The sequence below is a fragment of the Falco cherrug genome, chromosome 15 (assembly GCF_023634085.1).
Source record: "Falco cherrug isolate bFalChe1 chromosome 15, bFalChe1.pri, whole genome shotgun sequence".
Classification (NCBI taxonomy): Eukaryota; Metazoa; Chordata; class Aves; order Falconiformes; family Falconidae; genus Falco; species Falco cherrug.
In genome coordinates this window covers 4,101,171-4,123,616 of record NC_073711.1, presented here as the reverse complement: position 1 = coordinate 4,123,616, position 22,446 = coordinate 4,101,171, and the positions used below count along the sequence as shown (strand labels likewise).

The following is a 22,446-nucleotide window of genomic DNA, read 5'->3' as shown; positions in this document are numbered from 1 at the left end:
CAGCTCCCTTGCGGCTGAAAAGCTGAGGGAGGAAAACACTGTTCCTTTTAACTTGGCACCCAGGAGGTGAAGTACAGGGCTGCCCTGTGGGAAGCCTGTGGCAAATTGGCCACCATCTCGTGGACTCTTGAATTAGCATCCCTGAAAGCACTGGGATAGTCCTGAGTTTCCTTTAGCTCAGCTGGAATGGAGCACGGCAGCTCCCCGCACTCTTCGGTTGGCTCTGGATTAGGCAGGTGTACAGCCGTGGCACTAACACGCAGCTGAAACCTAACGCTGAGATGACGTAACTGGGCAGCCAGGCACTCTGGCATCTCCACCTTTCCACTGGTAAACAATCACAAGATAATCAGTTACTTAAGCTCCTCTCCGCTACACAGAGGTAGGTGCACAAGGGCTTCTGCCCCTTCCCCTCAGTCCGTTCCTGGGATGCAAATCCTCCCCGCGCCCCCTTGGGAAGGATGGTGTGTCACGACACCTCGCATCTTTCCAGCCGGCACAGGAAGGGCTGCGTGTGCCTTTCTTGTGCTTTATTATACAACAGTCAGTGGGCTAAGCTGGAAATCAGGCTGCTGCCTGTCAGCCGCAGATACAGATGGCTGTGACAATGCCCTCAGGACCAGGCTGGCTGGCTGTGGCTGAGTGCCTCCGAAGGAGTCACCAGAAGCTTTCCAGTTGTGCCAAGAAGGCTGGCAGAAGCCAGCGTGATTTCTGCATCAGTAGTGGGACTGCTTTCTGCTGCTGTCCCAGGAGGTGCCAGCAGCAGCCCCCCAAGATTAGGAAGTGCCCAAGCTGTAGTACCTTCCTCTAGGACGGAAGCAGGAGATGCAGTATTCACCTTTAAAAGGTGCTTGCTGACATCCCTTGTTTGCAGCATATCGAGTAAGGGAGGCTCGTTGCCTTAAGAGGCACAGGAACTTCAAAAGTGCTTTTTTGCTGTGTAATTAGCTGCGCTGCAAACTGTAGGAGAAATCATTAAACTCTATTTAGTATATTTCTCTCTCACGTGCCTCTTTCTTGCTCTTTGCTAAACCCAGAGCAGGAAACAGCACAGAAAATATATCGGTGATGGCTTTCAAGCAGGCTAGCATAACAAAATACATACCCTTGTGTGTCCTGAACAGAAAGCATTGTAGAAGGAGGGCTGGGAGAAAGTTAATCTTTACAGAACCTGACACAGACAACTCTTGCGCACTTCCAAAGCTGTTGATTTTGTAATAGGTGTTGGGCAAACTGGTAATAACATCAGCAGAGCTTGGGGGTTTAATGACAAGCTCAGAGAAGCAAGCAGCAAAAATCCAAGCAGGCTATTTGAGGTAAATGATGATTGATATTTTTCAAAGAAAAATATGTCATAGAAAGAAAAAAAAAAAAGTCTATGAGAAAAATCAGGGACCTACAAAGGCAATTAATGCATAGGTAATTCAGCTGCAGCTGACAACAAATGACTTTGCTTTCAAAGCTGGGGATGACATACTGAAGGATAAGAACTTAATAGGATCAATTTCAAAAATAATACAAGAAAAATTACTAAAGGAGGACAATCTAGCATTAGAAAAAGCAATTAGAACAGTTAGGGAATGAGACAGCCAGAGAAGAGATGAAAGTACTGGCTGGAGCAGAATCCCACGCTGCAGTGGGCAGAGCAGACCGAGTCCTGACCAGACGTTCACGCCAGGGAAGCTGGGGTGGCCCCACGGCAACACACAGCTTTGAAGAGGAGCATGTGGCAACGCTCTGGGGACACCAAGCCCACGGCAGATGCAAACCACCACATACGAAGTGCAGGAGCACCCAGAGTGAGGGAAAACATGCCTGGAGAGCCGCAAAGCAAACCCCGTGCACGAGCACGTTGCAGGAGAACGGGCAAGGGCAGGGCACGCGGCACGGGAAGGGAGCGCGGCTCCCCGGGCAGCAGCTCAGCCGGGGGCGCAGGGCGTTCTGGCTCTGGCACCCAAAAGGAGAAGGGCATTCGTGAAGCGTAGGCAGGTCCTGAAGAAATACCCATAAATTAATACCAGCACTGGGATACAAGAAAATTAAATTCTTGGGCCAGGATACAGGTAAAGACTTGATTTTGGAAAAGAGCTATCCTTATCTGGTAAAAGGCAGAAGGCAGCGAGGCCCTGAAGTGAGGAAATTGAACAGCACAAGGGAGAAAAAACTCAAAATATGAATTTTTACATAGCAGACACTTCAGATAAGCCATCAATGGGATTGTGAGCCTTAAAAACTTGAAAGCTGGATGAAGATCCCAGTCATGGTAGAGCCCATAAAAGGACTCACTGTAACAGAGGAAGTCAGGAAAAGCTTCCTTAATTTTGCCGTGCCCGAGGTCCATCACTTCAAACACATCAAGGGAATGGCCAGTTCAGTGTCAACAACACACAGCACAGCGACTGCATTTATAAGATGAATAAAGGACTCCCTCCTGTAAGCATAGGCAAAGAGGCTTGGGAATTATGGAAATGGGGTAGGTCACTGGTTGTAATGGCAAAGAAAACCACTGGCTTGTGAATACAGAAGGTCAGGTGAAGAGCAGAGCTCTCCCGCCCGAGTGACACCGCAACAGGCCCATTGCATGAGCTGTTCCACTGGCCATTGCTTCCCCAGAGTGGACCTGCACACCGTGAGCTGGCTGATTTTCCCAGCTCTGGGGAATCAGTTTGTACTTGGAAAATGCATGCTTTAGCATCTCTGCCATCGCTGCTATTTATATCTCGCATGTGCAGAATATATTCATAATTAAAATTTTTATTACAGCTTGCAATGCACTACGTTCCACAACGTATTTAGGTTGTATGTATGTATCAATTACCTTCCATCTCCCACCAGCATACTGGATGGAAACAACGATAGCTAATGAGAAGGCCAGGGAATATTATATTTGAGAAAACACAGCAAACTGTGGATTGTGCTGGTTTTAGTGCAGTTAAATTATTTGAACTGACACCTTTTTTTTTCCTACAGTCATATTCCCAGCAAAGTTCAGTTTTTATTTTAATAGTCAAATAAATCAGAGCAGTAGGAAGGTCAGGCAGACAAATAGTTCTCTAAAAAAGTCTCAGCAGGAAGAAACAATAAGAAAGATATCACTAAGGCTTTGTTCTTCCTGCCATCCATTCTCTCCCCTTTATCACTGCCTGATAAGAGCCTCTTTTCATGCTGAAAGTCAGAGAGATAAGGTGCATCTATGCTGATAATGTTAACTACCTCCAGCCAGGTCAAAATCAAGTAATTCACACATGCCTGTAGCAGAATGGTGGGCTGAAAAGGTATGTCTAGCTCAAAGTGCTTGAATGTTGATGACTCTATTAGTACCGCGGCAAAAAAAAAAAAAAAAGAACTTTGCCTCATTTCTGCTTGCACGATTTCCAGAATATTATCTCTGATCTTTTTCTGCATAGCCAGTCAGCCTGGGATTTGACTCTTCCAAGGAAGAAGAAATGTCTTGAAATTTATTGCTGGACTGGTGGGAATCAGACATGAGGGAGAATCCAGTACTTCTCTATACCCCTCTTTCTTTATTTCTTGGTTTTGTTTTGGTTCCCCCCCCCCCCCCCCCCCCCCCCCCCCCGCCAAAAGAAATTAGCCCCAAGAAGAAAACAATCCCAGTTTGGATCCACATGTGAATTTCAGATCCCAGGGTCCAGTCTGTACATTATAAGGATGTGATTTCAGCTAGGAAATCTGATGTCAGCTGCAACAAAGGTATTTAAAGTTCTAACAGTTTAGTTAGCGTGTTATTTAGGGCCATTTGTAACTTTTAGATCTGAGCCCTGATTAGGAATGTCACAAGGCACATTTGACGGTCTTTGCCACTGACTCTTCTGCTACAAAAATGTTTACCAGAATATCTGCTCACATGGAGCTGACCAGAAAGATAGTAACACAGTGGATTCATGACTGGTCTGATGCTGGGAGCTGGCTTCATGTGTTGCTGGATTTTCCCTGAATCAGAGCTCTAAGCCTCACTGTACCTCCTTATGCTTTACAACCTTTTAATGCTCATATATACACAGCCTTTATATCCCTTCCTGAAGTAAACAAAAGAATAAAATTATTATTCCCAAACTTCCATAGTTAAGTAATGAAACCATGTATGTATATTCAGGTACCAAATGCTTTAGTATTTTGCTCTTTTATGACCAGTCATAAACTGCCTTTTCTCAGCAAAGGAGTGGAGATGGACTATGTCTTTTATTGAGCCTGTAAAGGTCACGGCACCAGTGGGAGAAGCAGGTGCCCGACACCCCTGGAAGTTGCGCAGTCACTTAAGTGCAGTGCATGAGCTTAGCTGCCAAAAATTGCTCAAAAATGAAAAATCCTAGCTAAACATCCCAATCATTTAAATATATCCTTGAGCCAAAAGAAAGGGAACCCTTATAAATGGATGAGATCACTCCAGCCTCTAAGTGAATCCCGAGCGTGCAGACAGCACTGGTTCAGGAGGTGAAGCCCCTCTTTCCTCCCCAGATTCTGAAAGCAGGGTCTGCAGCTGGGGAGCTGCGGGGGACTGGACCAGAGCACAGAAATGCAGACAAGGAGCCACAGCATCCAGCTTATTAGAGATCTTCCTGTTTAATTGGATGGAGATGTACGTATCCTATTTCACCTATATAATCAGCATCCACTTATTTGCTAGATTGCAGCGTGTTGAAAAGGAAGTCTGTGAAGAACTGGCATCTAAAAAGTCACATTTCAGAGGATGCTTAATATAGCTGTTTCCATTGCTCAGTACCAGGTGAAAGCTCTTCCCAGATACATCCCTTTCAGTTTTCCACTGCTTTTTCCCCAGTGACATTTTCCCTTTATCTTTCACTTTTCCTCTTCTGTCTTTTTAACAAAAGTCCCCTTGATCCAAAAGCACAAGATAATGCTGACTGAGTTTGTCAGGCCTAAATAAAAGATGGGATAATGCAGGGGGCTGCAACCTATGTGGTTCCATCTGGATACTTCAACTTCTATCATGTAGCAAGAGCAAAACTTGCTGTGCTGCTTCGCACGTAATGGGCAGAGAATTATTGACCTGTCATGTGGGGCACTGGTGTGTTAACTACACCAAAGAAAACACAACCCACCCGTATCAGTGCCAGCAAATTCCCTGTAACATCTCAAATCAGCCAGGGGTCATCTACAGATTGCAAGCTCATCTTCTTTTTTACTTAAATGTAATGTTTCTGCTCCTCTAAATAAGCCCCGGAGTGCTTTTGCCATGGTGGTACACAGGGTCAGATAAATATCTGGGTTTTCAAAGATCAAAAACAACAGAAGGGATTAACCTTCTGATCCTGCTGATAATGCTCATATGAAGAGGATTTGCAGGATTGGGCCCTAGGATGGAGAATTAGCTTTGTCTAACAACAGAAGAAAGATGCAGCATGTGAAGTCAGAGCACATCCAGTGCTTCCATTTAGAGGCTCTGCGAACACCAGATGAATATTAACAACTTGATTCAAGTCCATGGGTTATATGTAATTAGGCCAAAGCCAGCAAAAAGACAAACAGTTCTACACCTTCAAATGAATACTTCAGCTTGCTAACAAAAAGCAATTAAGCTGCCTGCCAGTCTAGAGTGAGGCTCCAGGGCTAATTTCGCAGGCCTCTCGCTGTATGCTAGCATCACAGCACGCAACTGCTGCAACGTATTTCCCTTCACTTTCAAATAAAAATCTGCTGGGAGGCCCCCACATCCAGCCACAAGCTTCAGGGAGAGCGCCCAGCCTTGGGAATCAATCCCACTCCTCCAGAGATGTGCTACACTACTCAGGAGGGAACTAGAGAGCAGGGGTCCAGCATTTCTTCACACGTATTGCACTCTGTGGGGAAATGGAACAGCAATCTGCCTGCCCAAATGTCACAAAAGGCACCAAGTAAGTTCAGGAGAATTTGCCATTTCAATTAAATGTTACTGATGACACAGATGAGTTTTGGGAGTGCAGTAATTGAAATCTGGGGAATTACAGTTGCACTGTAGAACAAAAAAAAAAAAGACTTGAGGGTATTACTTGCACCTAGAACACAGGGTCTGCACATGGACAGTGACCAGCAGGATGTGTGTGTTGGTCAGCTGGAGCCCCTGAGGGCCATAAAACCACGGGCCAAACAGCCAGCAAACAAAAAAAAAAGAGGCATTTAAGCCCCTTTCTAGAGCCTAGTTGTTTTGTTACACCATAAAAAGCTTCAAGAGACATTAATTCCAGCTCATATTGGCAACAAGAGTACAGCAAGAGCATAATTTCATTTCCTGCAGTATGACGGAGTTAAAAAACAAACATATCTTAATTACTCCTAAGAAATTCGAATTAATGGTTCTGAAATGGGGTTTGTGACATAAATGTTTCCTGATGCTTTACAACAGCTTCGATTTCAGTCCAGGCTTTGGAGCTGGCCTTAACTCTATCTGGGTTATATGGGGGACAATCTCCTACCCCAAAACCTGCCACAGGTGGGGACTGTCCAGCTCTGTATCTTGAACTAAGTTTATTGATTCATAAAATTCTTCCTTAGCAAAACCACCAAGAACTATGCAGGTCATGAAAGCAGAGGAGGCACATTTTTTTGACAGTCCTGAGGATCATAGATCAGAGTGGGGAAGAGAATTTCTACTGCTGTTGTGAATTAAACTGGGTAACAATTACTGTCACGGTGCTGCGGGAGTTCAATTGGCGCAGAAAACTAGAAGAATTCTTGTGTTTTGTAGACCAAGAAAATTTTGACATGACTTCCTGGGGAAATCCAAAGTTATCTTGGAAACAATGTAATAGGGAGCTGAAAAATCTTTACATTCCCCTGTGCTTTAATTTTTAAGCTCTTTACTCTGCAAAAATTGAGCAAGTTCCATGTACAACATCCCTACACTTCGAATCAAGATTTCCTGAAAGTGATCACTTCTTCTTAGCTGCACACACCGTTTCTATTTACTGTACAGCTTTTGTTTTGCTATGCAAAATATTTATCATTTTCACTCCTGTCCTCCAGAACACATGCTAATCCACGCTATTTCATTCCATCATTTCAAACTGCACCCCTAGTTTGGTGTCCAGTGCCCATATTTCCCAATCTGAACACTGACAACTACGTTTCGATTCGGTCATATGCTCTGCTCCAGACATAGGCTTAACAAAATTAAGCATGCAGCTGTCCTCTGCAGTAACAGCTGTCCAGATGAATCAGCTTGAAATAACAGACACACACAAACCAACAGCAGGATACAAAATACAATATACAAAACAACTTCATAACTTAATACATACCGCTAGGATGAAGTCATTATTCCAGCATCACACCTACACCACATATTACACACTTGAAGCTGTAACACCATCCCTTTCATGCACAGCAGTTAAGAGGTGATTTTTCTCAGACCTACTTTGGTGTGACGCTGTCCCTAAGGTATATTAAGCATCATTGTACTTTCCTAAAACATCTGAAAGCTCTCTCCTTAACCTGTCAGTGGGATGCCTAGTGCTGCAGTGCTGTTGTGCACCACTTATTGCTCTAACTCACCTGGAACTCCGATTACGAGTTCACAGCCCTATGGTTTTGCTCCTGAAGATGGGTCTTAGTTGCCGTTCTTCCATCGATCTTGATTCCCATTGTTCCTTCGGCTGCGGAGTCAGAACTGTTGGTACAGTTCCAGTGACTAATTCCTGCATGGCTTCCCAGAATATCATGGATGTGTCCATAAGGAACATGCTTTCAGAAAATATGCATAGATGGCTAATTCCCTGCAAAATAAACCTGCACCTAGGGCACCAGAAAGGCCAAAACGCACCTGCACCCCAGGACCCCCTGTAACATCCACTATTACATTGTTTTGAAAAAAATTACAAACTAGCAGAAGGATTGTGTAACTTCAGATGCAGCCAAGTGGCAATCCTATGAGAAATAGCCTATCACATAAAGTGTCCTCATTACCCACTCCGTTACTTTCTGTCATTTTACGAATGATGGAGCCACCTGGCTACTCTCAGATAAGTTGCATTGTCCTTCCTCTTGTCATCATGACGTATTCCTCTTCTATTCATCAGGTGATGGCATTTCTGTCACGTCTGGGAAGGTATTGAAATGAGAGACCTGGCAGCGCGTAACATCCAGTTGCATTCTGTGCTGCTTGTATAGAACATTCTGATCTTCACATATTGAAACAGCGCAAAGTGTATGGAAATTCTGGTGTGCATTTGGATTTTGTTTGCTTTGTCAGTGAAACCAACCAGCTCTTGACAATGGTTTGGCAAAAGAGAAAAATGGGCTGTATGAAAAAGCCCAATATTGAAACTGCTTCAGGGTACCCCTAGAAAAATATATTCATTCAAGTCTGAAATAGCTTAGTAAAAACCCCAACAACATTATGGCAGAAAAATTCTTCCTTCTGAATCAGAAATCACTCAAAGCCTTGTGGAGGTTTTACTCTTTGCTTGCCTTGCTCTGTCTTCCACAGACACCCTGCGGTTTCATGCTGTGTGCAGACAGCGCTTAATTAACTTTCCCAGCCCTAACCCCCATACTGGGGAGGCACAACGAAGAGCAACGAAGGAGCAGCTAAGATTCTCCTTTCTCTAACCTCTCAGCAGAAATTCATGTATGTATGAGACAACGGGGGAAAAGCTAACCTGAAGAGTAACTGCTACAAAAGTATTAACATATTTGTCCCTGGAAGAAAGTAGGGGAGAGAGACTGTTTACAATGCTGCAGTGCCACTGGCTCATTAACAAGTGGAATTAATTAAGATGTCCTAACCATTCTACTGCAGGGAAATCAACTAGCAGAGATGCACTCTCATCCCTGCTATCTAGCTCATTTTATTTCTCTGCAGAGTCCTGCACACGGCACAAGATTTTCTACTGATGTATTTAAGAAGGAAGACCTCCACCCAGCTCCAAGGGCTGCTTTCCCCTCCTCCCTCCCTGGAATGCTGTCATTCCATGGGTATTCGATGTGATATAAATACCAGGAGGAAGAAATGCCCAGTCTAGCAATCAGTCTACTGTGATTCAGAAAGGGGTAGACCTGATTACAGGAGGTTAACAAATGACCCACAGATGTAAAGCTCAACACTTATTAATTAATTGTTTTCTTCAGGGAAGAGATTAATTTATGTTTGCCCTTAGAAGACACATGAAGAAAACTTGTCCCCGGGAGAATGCTGTGAGCATGCAGAAATACTGGCTTCCAAAACCAAGCTGCATGCACTGCTCAAGAAGAGGCTGGAAGTGACTGCCTCTTGCCTTCCCAAGAAATGTCACTGCTCTCAGCAGCAATTGCAATATGACAGCTTAAGTGACAAAGAAGTGTCCTGTAGCATTTTCACTGTCATTCTGAGTAGGGGGCTCACGCTGAACTGCATGTTATGCCTCGGTTATCTGGTGAGTTCAGTCCTTCACCCTCGGGTCTCTCCCAAGCCCACTTCCTGATGGAGCAATTCACTGTTCCCAACGGCTCCATACACAAAAACATTGATGTAACAGTCCGCTCTGGACCATTCACTTCAGTTAATTGTTATGATGGGTCTCTCTAAGTCATGTGAGATTGTTTGTAATGTGTCATTGCATCACTCAAATTATTCAGGGAAAAGAATGATGAGTGGTTTGCATCCCAGTGAATAGCAAATACTGCTATTCTTACGCCAATCTTAGGTTTGGGCTTTGTGTCAGTGACAAGCCTGTGTGATGACAATAAAGGAAGGGGAATGGGAGAAAATGGCCAAGGAGAGTATCTTTGTTTTCTGTCCCTCATTCCAGTCTCCCTGGAATGTGAGGAGTAGCACCGAACAAAGAGAAAGCACTTAAAGCATTGAAACAGACTGATAAAGCAGTGATGCCTTTGTGACAAGCTGCTTTTCAGCTCATTTGGAAGGTCAATGGTCCAGTTTTTCTCATACTTTTTAACATGATAAAGATCAGGTGTCCAAAAGCATCACCGATTTGACTGGGTCTGTGCTCAGTTTGACTAGATAACTAAATTCAGGAGCCACTTGAATCAGCAGATGATCAACAGCAGTTGTGGAACCTGTTCAAGCAGAAAACCCGATGCTATCCTCCTCTGTGTGCTTTAGCCAGGAAAGGATCTCACCCATGTACTTCCCCAGAGATTTGTCCAGGAAGTTGTGAATGGAAATAGTAGGAGAGCTGGTGCTCATTCTTCTTCTCCCTCTTGTTTTGTCTTCTGTCTTCTAAAGTAAATGCAAGAGTCACCCAAAGCAGAGATGTCTCTACTCTGCCTGTACTTCTGAGTGACCAGCTGAGGACACTAATGACTTTCCTAACTCCTGTAACTGTTCACGGATGAGGTAACACTCCATCACCTCACTATCTCTGAACCTATCATGTGTAGGTGTCAGGTGTGGAAAGTAAGTGCCCACTGGTTTACCTTAAGCACTGTGCACACACTATTTATCTTCCTTCCATACCGTTTCTGTGTAGCTTACCTGAAGAGCCTTAAAATGCTGCTTTAGTTTTCAATCTATTGACAAATTTAATCCTCAGTGTACACATTGGCTTTTAGGTACACAGAATGAGATTACAGCGGAGACACCAGTTCTGAACATTCAGAGGAAGATAAAGTTAAGCTTGAAACTGTCTCTAGAGCCAAGTGGCAGCCCTGCGCTGCCTCAGCTCAGATCCGTGCTGCACTCACTGAGGTTACCCAGGAATATGAGACTATGGGTCTACAGAGTCAGCTGCCATGGGACTGGCTGGTGCTATAGATGGAAATGATTAATTTTCAGTGGGAAGACTGGAATAAGAAATTACAGGACCGGGCTCCTGACACCAAGTTTTCAAACAACAACAGAAAAACAGTAACAGAAGAGAGAAAGAAAAAAAATACACCACCCACCACCCCAAGTTAAAACCAAACATCAGGAAGCAGTGGGAGGGTTTCCCTTTATATACCCTCTCTGCTACAAAGTGTATCAGCTGCTAAGGATAAGGTGATCAGTGAGGTTACTCTACAGGAGAAGACAAGGGCAGATCACAGCAGAGAAGCCTTTTCCAGCTAAGAAGCATTACAAACAGAGCAAAACCTCCTCCGCTAGCATGATTCAGGCTACCGAGCAGAAATCCCAACTATATGCTGTCAAAAACTGGGGGCAGCCGTCTCCAAGCATCCCAGAAGATACACACTTGCTAGAAGCCAAACAGATGAGGCACACGGAGAACAACAAAAGCAAAAAGAGAGAGAATGAGGTAACTTACAGCAATGAGCTGGTAGGAGTTGTTCATCATGGCTATGAGCATGTTCAGCAGCACAACAAGGGAGATGACATTGTAGGTCCCAAACATAGTGGCCCCAACAAATTCCGTGAATTCATGTCTGGCTTTCACGTTGGTGACGTAGAGATTCAGCAGACCGAACACAGACCAGAAGAGTGACTGGAGGGTCTCGAAAAGTCTGCAAATAAAACCAGATATTTACTTGGCTACTTGACTCTGGGGAATGGAAAACAATGCAGGTGGGGAACAGCTAGACACAAGGGAGCCTGGGACACCACAGAGCGGCTGCTCAGTGCAGCCATTTATCCTCCCTGGGAGGCAGTCTGCACTCCAACCACAGTGACCCATGGGCCAATGCATGTGACAGCTGTGTCACATCAACATTTGCTACCCACCTGAGAGCCCTGTCTACATCCTTGTGAGATGCAATGAGCCCAACTGCCCTGAAGGAACCCAAAGTTGGCTCTACACACATGCAAAGAACAGCCACAATATATTCTCTCTAATTAAATTGCCGTGCTGGGATATTGTTCTTACCTATAGATACAAACTCACCTGTCTAATCAGTGACTGCATCGTTAACATGTCTGCAGAGTAAATGTTGAGGGAACAAGTACAGCATGACCATGGCAGTTAACCAGCGCACAGTGCACAACAAGGCACCACAAGGTAGGAAATGTGAGTAAGCATGCCCACTTGCACCTTTTTGCTCTAAAGCAGGCTGAGAGCTTGCAATTACTTCAGCTGCAAGCGCACCAGGCCCTGCATGTGGCCCAAAATGCTGGTCGCTCCGGCTTGCTTGTGCAGCAGCTCCCACGCACCACAGCGCAGTGCCCTCGGTAGCATGCTGCAACAATTGATCAGTAATGACTCAGATGGAAGAGAGTCATCACATTAATCCAGCTCAAGAGGTTTTCTTCTTTTGAAATCTTCCTTCCATAGATGAACTAGACCTGACCTCACTGTGCTTTACAGCTGATGAGATCATCCCAGGTCTCTATTTGCTTCAGCCACAGACAACTGACCTTTCGCAATCACGTCAAATACATAATCAGCAATCTAAATAATTGCTCTATTTGGGCATCTTTAGTTTGGCTTTCCAAAATATGGCATTTATATCATCAAAAAATGACATTTATATGCCTGTTTAAGAGTTTCCATTTTGGCCTGAGGTTAGTAGGTATTTTCAAATACTACTACTAGAAAAATCAACACAAATAATTCAGATACTTTATTTGACATACCAGGAATCTGTTCTCCCAGCTTCTCTGGGCATGTGTTCCACTTGCACCCTCGTGCTTTATATGGGGATTTAGTTTCTTTATATTTTCTGGACATATCTTAAGTTTTTCATTGGCCAAAATTATAAAGACTTTTCAAAGCAAAAATCCTTTCTCCCAGAACTCAAGCTCTTTGTTAGATTTATTAAATAAGTGAGGTGGTAAAGTAAGGATTAACCAAAGAATGCTAAAAATTTATCTATCAAAAATGATGGGGTGCTAGCTATCTTTTAACTTACTTTAACTATTAGCAGCAGAAGTACTGATTAGGCTGTAGGCTCAGGGAGACAGAGGTTCCTGTCACAAAACTGAAATCAGTCTTAGCAGCAATCAGTGCATGCTCTGAATTCACAGTATTCACCAGGAATGTAATTTGGGCCCATACTAAGGCAAACATATCCACACATGGACACGTAGTTCCTCTTGAAAAAGACAGCAACTGGGTTCTGCAACTTTGCACAGACCTAAGGCTTGGTTACTCTTTTCTTGGTGTTTAATGACAGATCAGAACCACAGTCTCTTCTCAGTGTGTTTCAGGTGAGTCTCACACTGCTTCAGAGAAGCAGCTTTAGAAAAAAAAAAATTTGGAAATTGTGAGTGAGAGACTATCGACTATCCCCTCCTGCCGAGTATATTTTGGATCTTAAGCAAATAGGAGAATCATCTCAAAGCTCCACCACTCTCCAGGGACTTAGAGACAGCAGGTGCTGCCTTCTGCCACAGGAACCCTCCCGACCTCCTGCAGTCCCTGGAGAAATGGCCCCAGCAACCAGCATGACCCTCCAGCGAGGATGACACAGCAGGCAGTCAGGTGTGACTTCCTCAACCCCTTCCTCCTCTTCCTCTCCCTCTTCTTCGGTTGTCAGAATCACAGCAATAAACATATTTCCAAATTGTCTGCCTGAGCAGTAGACACTTTGCTTTCTAAGGGATGGTGAGGCCAAAGCATAAAACCTTAAATTATTCATGACTTCACCTCCTTGCTGTCACAACAGAATATTACTTTTCCATGATCTGTGTTTGCGAAGCAGAAAATTTCCTCACCAAGAAAATATTAAACCCATCCTTTGGGAGTAATAGGAAACAATGCACCAGTAAATAGGTGTCACATTTTAAACAAGCTGTACAAACACAAGTGGCATCCTGCTTTTCCTTCCCTTATAAAATTAGATCCTATTGTGTGACTGCCTAGAAATGCTGGTAGAAATCAGAGGGTATTGACTGAAAGCTTTTTACATTTATTCTTTCATTAGGGATGAACTATGAGCAAACTTGGAGGTTACACCAGCTCTGACTTGAATTCACTCCAGCCATGTTTGCTCTCCTTAGCCCAACAACATAATTTTCTGTTTTGCAGGTTGCTCGCACTTAGCCAGTCACCCATGCTGTGCATCTGCTCGAGGGCCAAATGTCAGCTTGTACTGGGGGTGTTAATAACGACTATTTAAACTTTTAAGAACATGTTAAATAAATTTCTTAAGCAAGTCTCAAACAAAAAGTAACTGCAGAGCATTCCATCCCCTGCCAGGAGACCTCAGTCCTAATGGATACCCTCCCACTGCGATTTTGTTTTAAACAAACCTCTGCCATAAAGGCTGAGCCCCCTCAATTTCCTTTCTGTGCTACATTCTCCTTGGCAGGGGGTTTAAACTGAATGTTAGGGTGGGAGAAATTGTGGTCTGTATTTAAGCGGTTCTGCACACTTTCTGTTAAGTGGCGTTTCTTAAGTGGTATCATTTCTAGTTCCCAAGATATTACATGTTCTTACAGACCTGAGGATCTTTTTTTTTCTTCCTCCTGACCCAACACTCTTTTTCTTTAGTCAAATCCTGCTGTTGTTTTTTCCACTAACCTGCCGACAGTGAAATCCATAAAACAACTGGTTTACAATGGAGACAGGTCCAAACCAGCATGCAGAACTGAACACATCTGTTCACCTAGCTCCAGGGAAAGGCAGGCTCTAGTCCCGAACTTCGTGGGTTTGGCCGTTTTGTGAGCTAGAAGCTGCCACTTAAGAAACATTGTGCTTGCCAGACATTTCTCCCTCTGGCTGCTGCATCAATATGGACATAGATCAAGAAATAGTGTTTGTTATTTAATTCCTTTGCAAGGGCAGCACAACACGTTTCTGGGGCAGGCGAAACAATTAAAAATAGAAAAAAGACTGAAGTCTATAATTCTGTTTTTTATTAGCACAGTGCAGTTCCATTCACTTCCTCCAGATACAGACAGGTTTCATGAGAAAATTAATCAAACCTATGGTGTTCCTGCCCCGTCCTGGAAAACAGCAGCTCGTCTGGTCTAACAGGTCATGCTGCTCTGCTAAGGCTGGCCACTTCTTTTAGGGAGGAAGCCCAAAGGACAATGCTAGAGACTCTTCCAACCCAGTCATGTGGCCTCAGCCATCATCTGCTTTTGATAACGCTGCAAATACGTCACAGATCCCTTCTTAACCTCAAGCCTTCAGCTGAGGAAGGGTGGGGAATTATTGGGCATTATGACAAGTTTTATTTAATTTAGCATAAAGTGGTGGACAACAGTTTTGTTTTGCTTGTTTGCAGGGCGTAGGCCTTTTTCTAGACCGTGCTTTATTTATTTCTCTTCCCATTGTGTTTTAAGTACTGTGCAAGCAGCAAGAACAATCGGGGGGGGCTGATTATTATAATTATTTCCACTATTAGTAATTAAAACAAATACATCAGAAAGACAATTCATGTTATTTTTCAGCATGTGCTATCTCTTTCAGCCCTGCCAGCTGTCATCACAGCAATTGCCATGCCAACATCTCAGTAAAGTAACAGCATTTCCACCAAAAAGTGTTTTGCTGGGATTTTAGCTTCACCCGGATGAAAAAAAATCAGAGAAGTCTGCAACATCATGTATGCATAAAAATGTCCTACATGAGATTGTTGTTGTTGCTGTATCACATTATTTATTAATACCTTTTTTTCATAGGTTTATCCAGTTTCCTACATTTTGTTTGGCTTCCCCTCCTCTCTCCAGAATCAGACAAAACAATTACGGCAAAAGGATATTTGCTTTCTCAAATGTACTGTAATTGCATGTAGCCATAATAAAATTTAAGTTGCAGGATCATGTAGGGAGCCTCCTTGGTCCAGAACTAAAACAATTGTCTCCCGCTGCCAGACCTAACTAAAAGTCTTTCTGACAGCAAAGCTCAGCAGAATGTCTGCCCCAGTTAACTCACACATTTCCTGCATAGTCAACGAGCTCACCTGATATTTGCAAATGAATAAATAAAGGCGCTTTCAGTGCAGTGACAGAAAACTTGCAAAGGCAGGTAAGACAGGGGACAGTGGAAGTCAACCTTAAAAACAGAAAGGAAAGGATGTCTTACGTGGAGAAGGCATTGTTCTGTTTCTCACATCGGATCCCCTTGCAGTTGTTGGGTTCCTCCGAGGCACTGGTCTCATAATAAAAATAAAGCTGGTTCAGTCCATTGGCAAAAGCCAGAAGCACCAGACAGTAGATAAAAAGGAATTTAAGGATGTCTAGCAGCATGCGTCCCAGAGAAATCTGCAAGGGTCCCAGGTGTGAATTTGCTGTAAACAGGGATATGAGACGCAGGGAACTTAAAATGTTGGATATTGCAAAGAGGGCTTCTGCAATGAGAGTCGGGTGCCACATTTCCCATTCCTCCCTCGGACGAGAACCGTTGTACTGAAAGAAATGACAAGGGTATAAAAGTAAATTATGTTGTAATTACTCTGAGATTACTCAAAAAGTCACACCTACTAATACTAATGCTTCACATGTAAATACTAACCAGGTGCTGGCGACACAAGAAGTACTTCTAAATCTCAGCTACTGTCAGACTAACATTCGGGATTCAGGATTTAAGCTGACTTGATCAGGGTAGAGACTCAGGTTTAATAATGCCTTCTCATGAACTCTCCCTACTAAATCATGACCCCCGATATGGATAGCTGTGGGACTAGCTTTTCTTTAGAGGCTTCTGATATTTTGGCTCTTCTTAGCCTATATTTAGAAAACAGGCCTTTTGATTTTTGAGTTCACTGTCGGTGGGTTCTTCAGGTCCGTGGCTTCACAATCTCCTTCTCTTTCAATATTTAAAGGGGCTCAGACTGCCTGAACGAACCCTTTTAAGCAGGTTCAGGTTGGAAATTTCCGATTACTTCTTTTTTTCTTATTCCTCCTAAATATCAACTGCGCATTCAAAACACTGCACATTCCAGGAAGAATGTGAGGGAGGGAAGAAGGAAAGCAATGAACTATTAAGCATAAGAAGTGGATGCTTTCTTTCCCTAGTAATCTCAAAGTGTCAACAGCCCAGAACCAAAATGCTTTCTTCATATTAATTTTCTTATTAGCTAATTTGTCACGGCAATTTTAGGAGAGTTGCTAAAGCAGAGGTCATAATCACAGCTGAAACACTGGATACATTTGAGTGCATCAATTATAACCTTAACTTGGTTCACAATGTAACTGTAAAAGCAGAAACATTTTCTGAGCAACATGCAGCCAGATGCAAATAGGTAGCACAAAAGAGCTGGTCGCATAAATGTAACTACTCTGGCTTAACTACACAGGCACAGTACAACGGAGCCAAAGACATTTTAACATCAAGGAATAATTGTCCTTTTAACATTTGTCTCTGCTCATTTAACGTGTATAAAAAGGCAAAAATGTACTTAGAATAATACAGCTAATAGCGTAGCCAGCGTGTTTAGAACTCCTAAAATAATTTTTATACCTTTTAAAAGGAAACAGTATCAGTATCATACTGACGGATGAGTTTGCAGGGACTTTCTATTTAAATCTGAAGGCCCAATACACGAGCTCACAATTTTTTCAAGGACACAGCTAAAAGCAAGTTGATATTTCAAACTGTTCCTCTGTATGAAGGAGTTGAGACATGATACAAAGGCATTTCAGCATGACCTCTGATTGCTTCTGACATTTCCAAACTGTTCTTTATTACATGAACATCATGGCCAGAGCCTGTTAACTTGATTTGAAGATAGGTCTTAAAATGTTTACAAACAAGCAGACGTTAACTTTTTGCCAGTATCCAGCAGTGGGGGCGGACGGTTGCGATCAGAAAGCCTCACGGTTGCTCGCAATTCACATCTGCACGCTGACTGGACACAGCAGCCCAGGGGTGTTCTGCTAGGGTTTAGCACAGACCGCATGTGAACGTACATGAAAAAGTCTTCATCTCACATCTACTTGTAAAACAACTTGTTAGGGGCATATTTTGGCCCTTTATAAATGGATGGTATGTCCTTGCTTGGAAAACTAGTGTCTGTGGAGCAGCCTAGCATCATAGGCAATAGAGAAACAGAAGAGTTCAGAGGTATCTGATGAAGCTGGGTATCGGGGAAGGTTGGAGTTGTTTGGGTTAGGCATCAGAAGATGAAACACAGCAGAGATGTATACAGAACAGTACAACTAAGTTATCGCAGGCAGTCACATTTAGCCTTCCTCATTATGTGGTAATTCAATGCAGCAAATTAAAACTGATTAAGAAAGTATTTTTACCCTACAATTACCCTGAAGATTTCACTGGTATTGGACAATATTAGGGCCAGGTCTTAGAACCAGTCAAATCAAGAAAAAAAAAAGCCTCCACGTAAAAACAAGGATGGAAAACATTAGTGTCAGTATGCAATTTATTTTTTTGATATTTGGCAGAAAGCTAAATGTCCATGTAATCCTTTGAAGTTCTAAGAAGTGTTAGAATATGGTATATTGGCATATATCCCAGCCTATTCCAGCTCGAGGCTGTTCTATAAATAAAAAAAAAAACCTTTACAAGTCATGTTGCAAAAGGTTTTGAAGCCATTATCAACATTACAAATCCTCAAGTTTCAGAGCACACTGCAACCTCTGAGTGACACAGGTCAGAAGGGAACTTCTGTGAGCATGCTGATTCAGAACTACTCCTATATAAGATTTTATGCACCTTTCAGAATTGTCTGACATTGGTCCCCGTCAGGAGCAGACCTTAGATCAGCCACGTTTAATCCAAGTCTGTCTGATCTGTACTCAAAGAGACATATTCCTGTAAGCATTCTTTCGTGTGCTGGCATATAGGTCTTTGTAGTTAGCCTGTACATTTCTGTAGTTCTTACAGAGTATATAAACAAAGCTGTACTTCCTTCATATGCGTGGTTTGGCTGAGTTTAAAGCCCAGTATGTGACAGTAAATTTCTGTGGATGCACAGCTCTTCTAGTCATTTGTGTGTGAGAAAGAGAAAGAGCGAGATTGTTAACATTTTAAGAGTTGTTCATGAATCTTACAAGTTCCAGCCTTTTTCTGTATTGCTCTCATTTAAAGACCAACCTTTCAAGTCTGTAATGAATTGCTTCTGGTTTCTGAATTCACTGGTTCTGAATGCTGGGAGAAAAAAGATGTAATCTTTTCCTGCTTTGATGCTGTTACAGAGCTACCTCTTCAGGGAGCAGCAACTATCTCAAAGCTTTTCCGTTTGAAAAACTAAGTCACCACTATGCAGCCTTCTGGATTTTAAAAAGGCCCCATAGCAGGACTGCTTGCTAAGGAGTTATTTATAAAAGCCTTGCCATTTTGGAGTCAATGAGCTTTGTGAAATTTTCTCCTCTTTTCCTCTCTGCCTGCATACATGCTTGGGCAGGACAAAACCAGGTTGCTTTGGGGAAGCACTTGTCCTGGTTATTAGAGGCTGGGTTAAAAGAACTAGTACTCTTTTAGCAGGGCAAGACCAAGACAGTAGCACAGCAAAACTAGAAAGCGCGTAAGCGGCCGAGGAGCAGACTCCAGTTACTTGATTTACACTTGTGTAATTACACTAACTGCAGTGAAGCTACTGCTGATTCATACCAAGAAAAGAATCAGGCCAAGCACACGGCTCCAAGTGAAGTCAGAGAGCCATTGCATAAGGAGGTTTGCAGGAGGCCACTTGTGTCTTGTCTGAGTCTTTGAAAAAGAGACAGAAGGAAAGTGCTTCAGGCTATCCTCTGGCTTCAAAACATATGCATAAGCTGACTTGGAGCATCGGAAGTCTATAAATGTGGAAGGTGCTTTTGAGGATGAGCTCTGATGTTCATTCTCGCCACAAATGGAACATGACAGTGAAGAACCTACACGGTGTTAAAGCTCCAGCATGCTCCTTTATACTCCTTTGTCATTTCCTTCCCTGTGGTTTAAAACTATGTATTAAAAAGAATACATTGACTCCTTTGTATCAGATGGAAGCCTCCTCCAGCAGGCTTGCTTTTCTTAGGTTTTTCACAAACTTCTGATTAGTAATCTGCATATCTGTAGGACTACAGACCATAGATCTTGGCTGTAGATGTTTTCAGATAACCTATTCTTGTTTTTTCTTTACAATTTCATTTTAAAATTGTGTTTTCACTATGTCTAGCATTGTTGAAAGAGGTCCAGTGTCAGTGTGGAAAACAAAATGTATCTTTAGCCACTGAGTAGCTACAAAATGGACAAGTGAGGAAACTTCTACCCAGTGCCCAAACAATCTACTTCATTAAAGAGTCAGGATCAGAAGGATGATCATCCTCCAAACAAATTAATAAGCTTTCCAGGTGATATTAAAACCTGGACTGCTTAAAAAGCAGCTACTCTTTTCCATCTGTTATTTTGATTTTGACAATTTCTACCCTGCGTACTACAGTTCTCACAAGCAAGTTACAAATTCTCACTCCCAAGTTACTGTACCTTGACGTAGGCAACAATTTTAAGGGAGATGGTTGCAAGATAGAGGGAGTTCATTGCAAAATCCATCAGATTCCACCAGTCATGTACATACTCATTGAATCCACCATCCCACATTTCCTTGATTTCTCCCCAGATAAAACCTGTGGAAAGAGAGTTTGTTGTCATGATGAAGTATAACTTGCCATTAAAGCACTGTGTATATCTGATGTAATAAAAGACATTTTTAAATTAACAGTTTAGAAAAAAGTCTCATCCCTCCTGTCTTCTACAAGTATAATACTGCTGATTATGAGAAATTTTACAATTCTGTGGGGAATATAGTCTAGAGAGAGATGAAAAAGACCTTGGTTTCCTATCCAGGGCTTCAGATACACACACAAGGAGACTGCTTGAAACATATGTTAATTATTACTAGTATGAGTGGACTGGCTCAGATGAAATTTGTTATACATGAATTAATTATTTAAGCAACTGTATTTGGTATAGTTTCGAATAGATTTTCTGCTCTCATAGAAACTAGAAGTAATTAATTGCTCAGTTGGAAAATACTGATTTTTCCTGACTTTCTCTGCAGAACATGCAACACCAGTACCAGCTTCTGCATGCCAGCACATTTCCTCCCTGACCTGGAAATATCACGCCAAAGAAGGAAGAAGTTAATTCATTCTCCATGCTCAGTCACTGTATTTATGCATCTTACTGCACAAAAAGCCCATAGGGACTATCTGTGAAAAAAAGGTAAGACTCAGCACGAAAAAGGGCACTGCGGCCTGGCATCGCATCTCTGCAATGACTCACCTACCATCAAATACGGCTATGGGTTTTGTGAGGTGAATATTTGTTCCTGAGGCTACGGCCAGAGCCCATCATCTCAACTCTGAAATGCCTTCTGGTAATAATTTTTGGCACTTGCTAAACTTCACTATACCTCCTTGCAGCCAGAGAGGTGAGGGGCAGCTTCTGAAGTTCATTACCAGACTGCAAAACTCACCTGGCATACAACTCTAATTTTAAGTAACTTATATGTCCTTTACTGTACAATTGCTGAAGCATTTTTGAGAGGCTAAGTCCCATTAAAAAGTGGCAGCTGGGCTCCTTCGTCACCTACATGCTTCTGAGCCCCCACATAGTTTGAATTACCCAGTTTACAACATTATCCTTTAATGAAGACCTGAAATGTGTGAAAAGAGAAAACCCCAACAAAATACCCCTCCAGGTGCACTACCAACACAGTTACCCAAATGGCTAGCCATCCCTAACCACAGGACACTGCAGTGGTCACTGAAATGCCACTTGCAACTCAAGTCGTAGGATGTGAAAGTTCAATCTGAAGAGCAGATAATGTTTGAAATGAACTGCTGCAAACATCCAAATATCAATCTTAGCCCTTCAGCTGCCAGCAGCAGGTCAATGGTCAGGCAAGCACTATGTCAAGGCCAAAAAGGTAATTTTATTACAGCTGTCTCCAAATCTTTGCATGCACACAAAAAAATAAAATAAAATAAATCAATGGAGAGGAGCCTGCTGAAGAACTCGTACGCTGTATTTATAGTGAGTTATCATTGCTGGTTACTATAGTTACAGCAATGCTGTGTGTGCCTGTTCTCTCTCTCCTTTTATAGTGGAAAATATTTCTTAAATAATAACCTTTAATCTCATGAAACTGTTCTAATTTCTCCATTTAATAAACAGTCCCACAATATTCCTATTTATCTGAAACAAAGGAACTCAAAAAGAAGAGCAGACAGCTGTAAGAGGTGATTTTGAAAGGGTTTTTTTAATGGATTATTCTTCTTTCATCTGCAAATCAATTTTGCTGATTTGCCTACCATTTCCCTCAATTTTAACCATGAAGTTAAGGATAAAGTGAAGAGATCACCTAAGCTCAGAAAAGACATTTAACCTTCTCAGCTTATTCTGAAGCTTCTACCAACATATGCAATTCAATGCCATAAATCAGTTCAATAAGAAAATGAGGGTTCAGTTACCATTTGTAAGTTGTGGTAGAGCTACACAAGGAGCAAAGTGCCCTGGGTCATGATCAAAAGTGGTTTGTGAACATGTATGCAACTCTTACTTTCTTTCCTTGTTTTCCATCAGCAGTTTTAGGTTTGGCACAGGGAACAGCTAGTTTTGCTTAGCACAGAACCAGCCTGATCCCAGAGCCACCACAGAAACGAGGAGCTGGCGCCCAGTGTTACGAGGAGAGAAGAGCCAGCAGACACAGGAAAGTGGAGGTGGACCCATGAGGAGG

At 42.7% G+C, this 22,446-nt stretch overlaps 1 protein-coding gene across 1 annotated transcript in view; it reads right to left on the bottom strand.

Annotated features, from left to right (window-relative positions):
* Positions 1-22,446, bottom strand: part of TRPC5 (transient receptor potential cation channel subfamily C member 5) — a 66,765-nt gene that overhangs the window by 9,301 nt on the left and 35,018 nt on the right. Inside the window, exons 4-6 of the mRNA XM_005434438.3 lie at positions 20,193-20,332; positions 15,855-16,177; positions 11,199-11,394 (exon numbers count right to left, since the gene is read on the bottom strand). Coding sequence (XP_005434495.1) covers positions 11,199-11,394; positions 15,855-16,177; positions 20,193-20,332 — 659 coding nt within the window. The remainder of the gene's footprint in view (positions 1-11,198; positions 11,395-15,854; positions 16,178-20,192; positions 20,333-22,446) is intronic.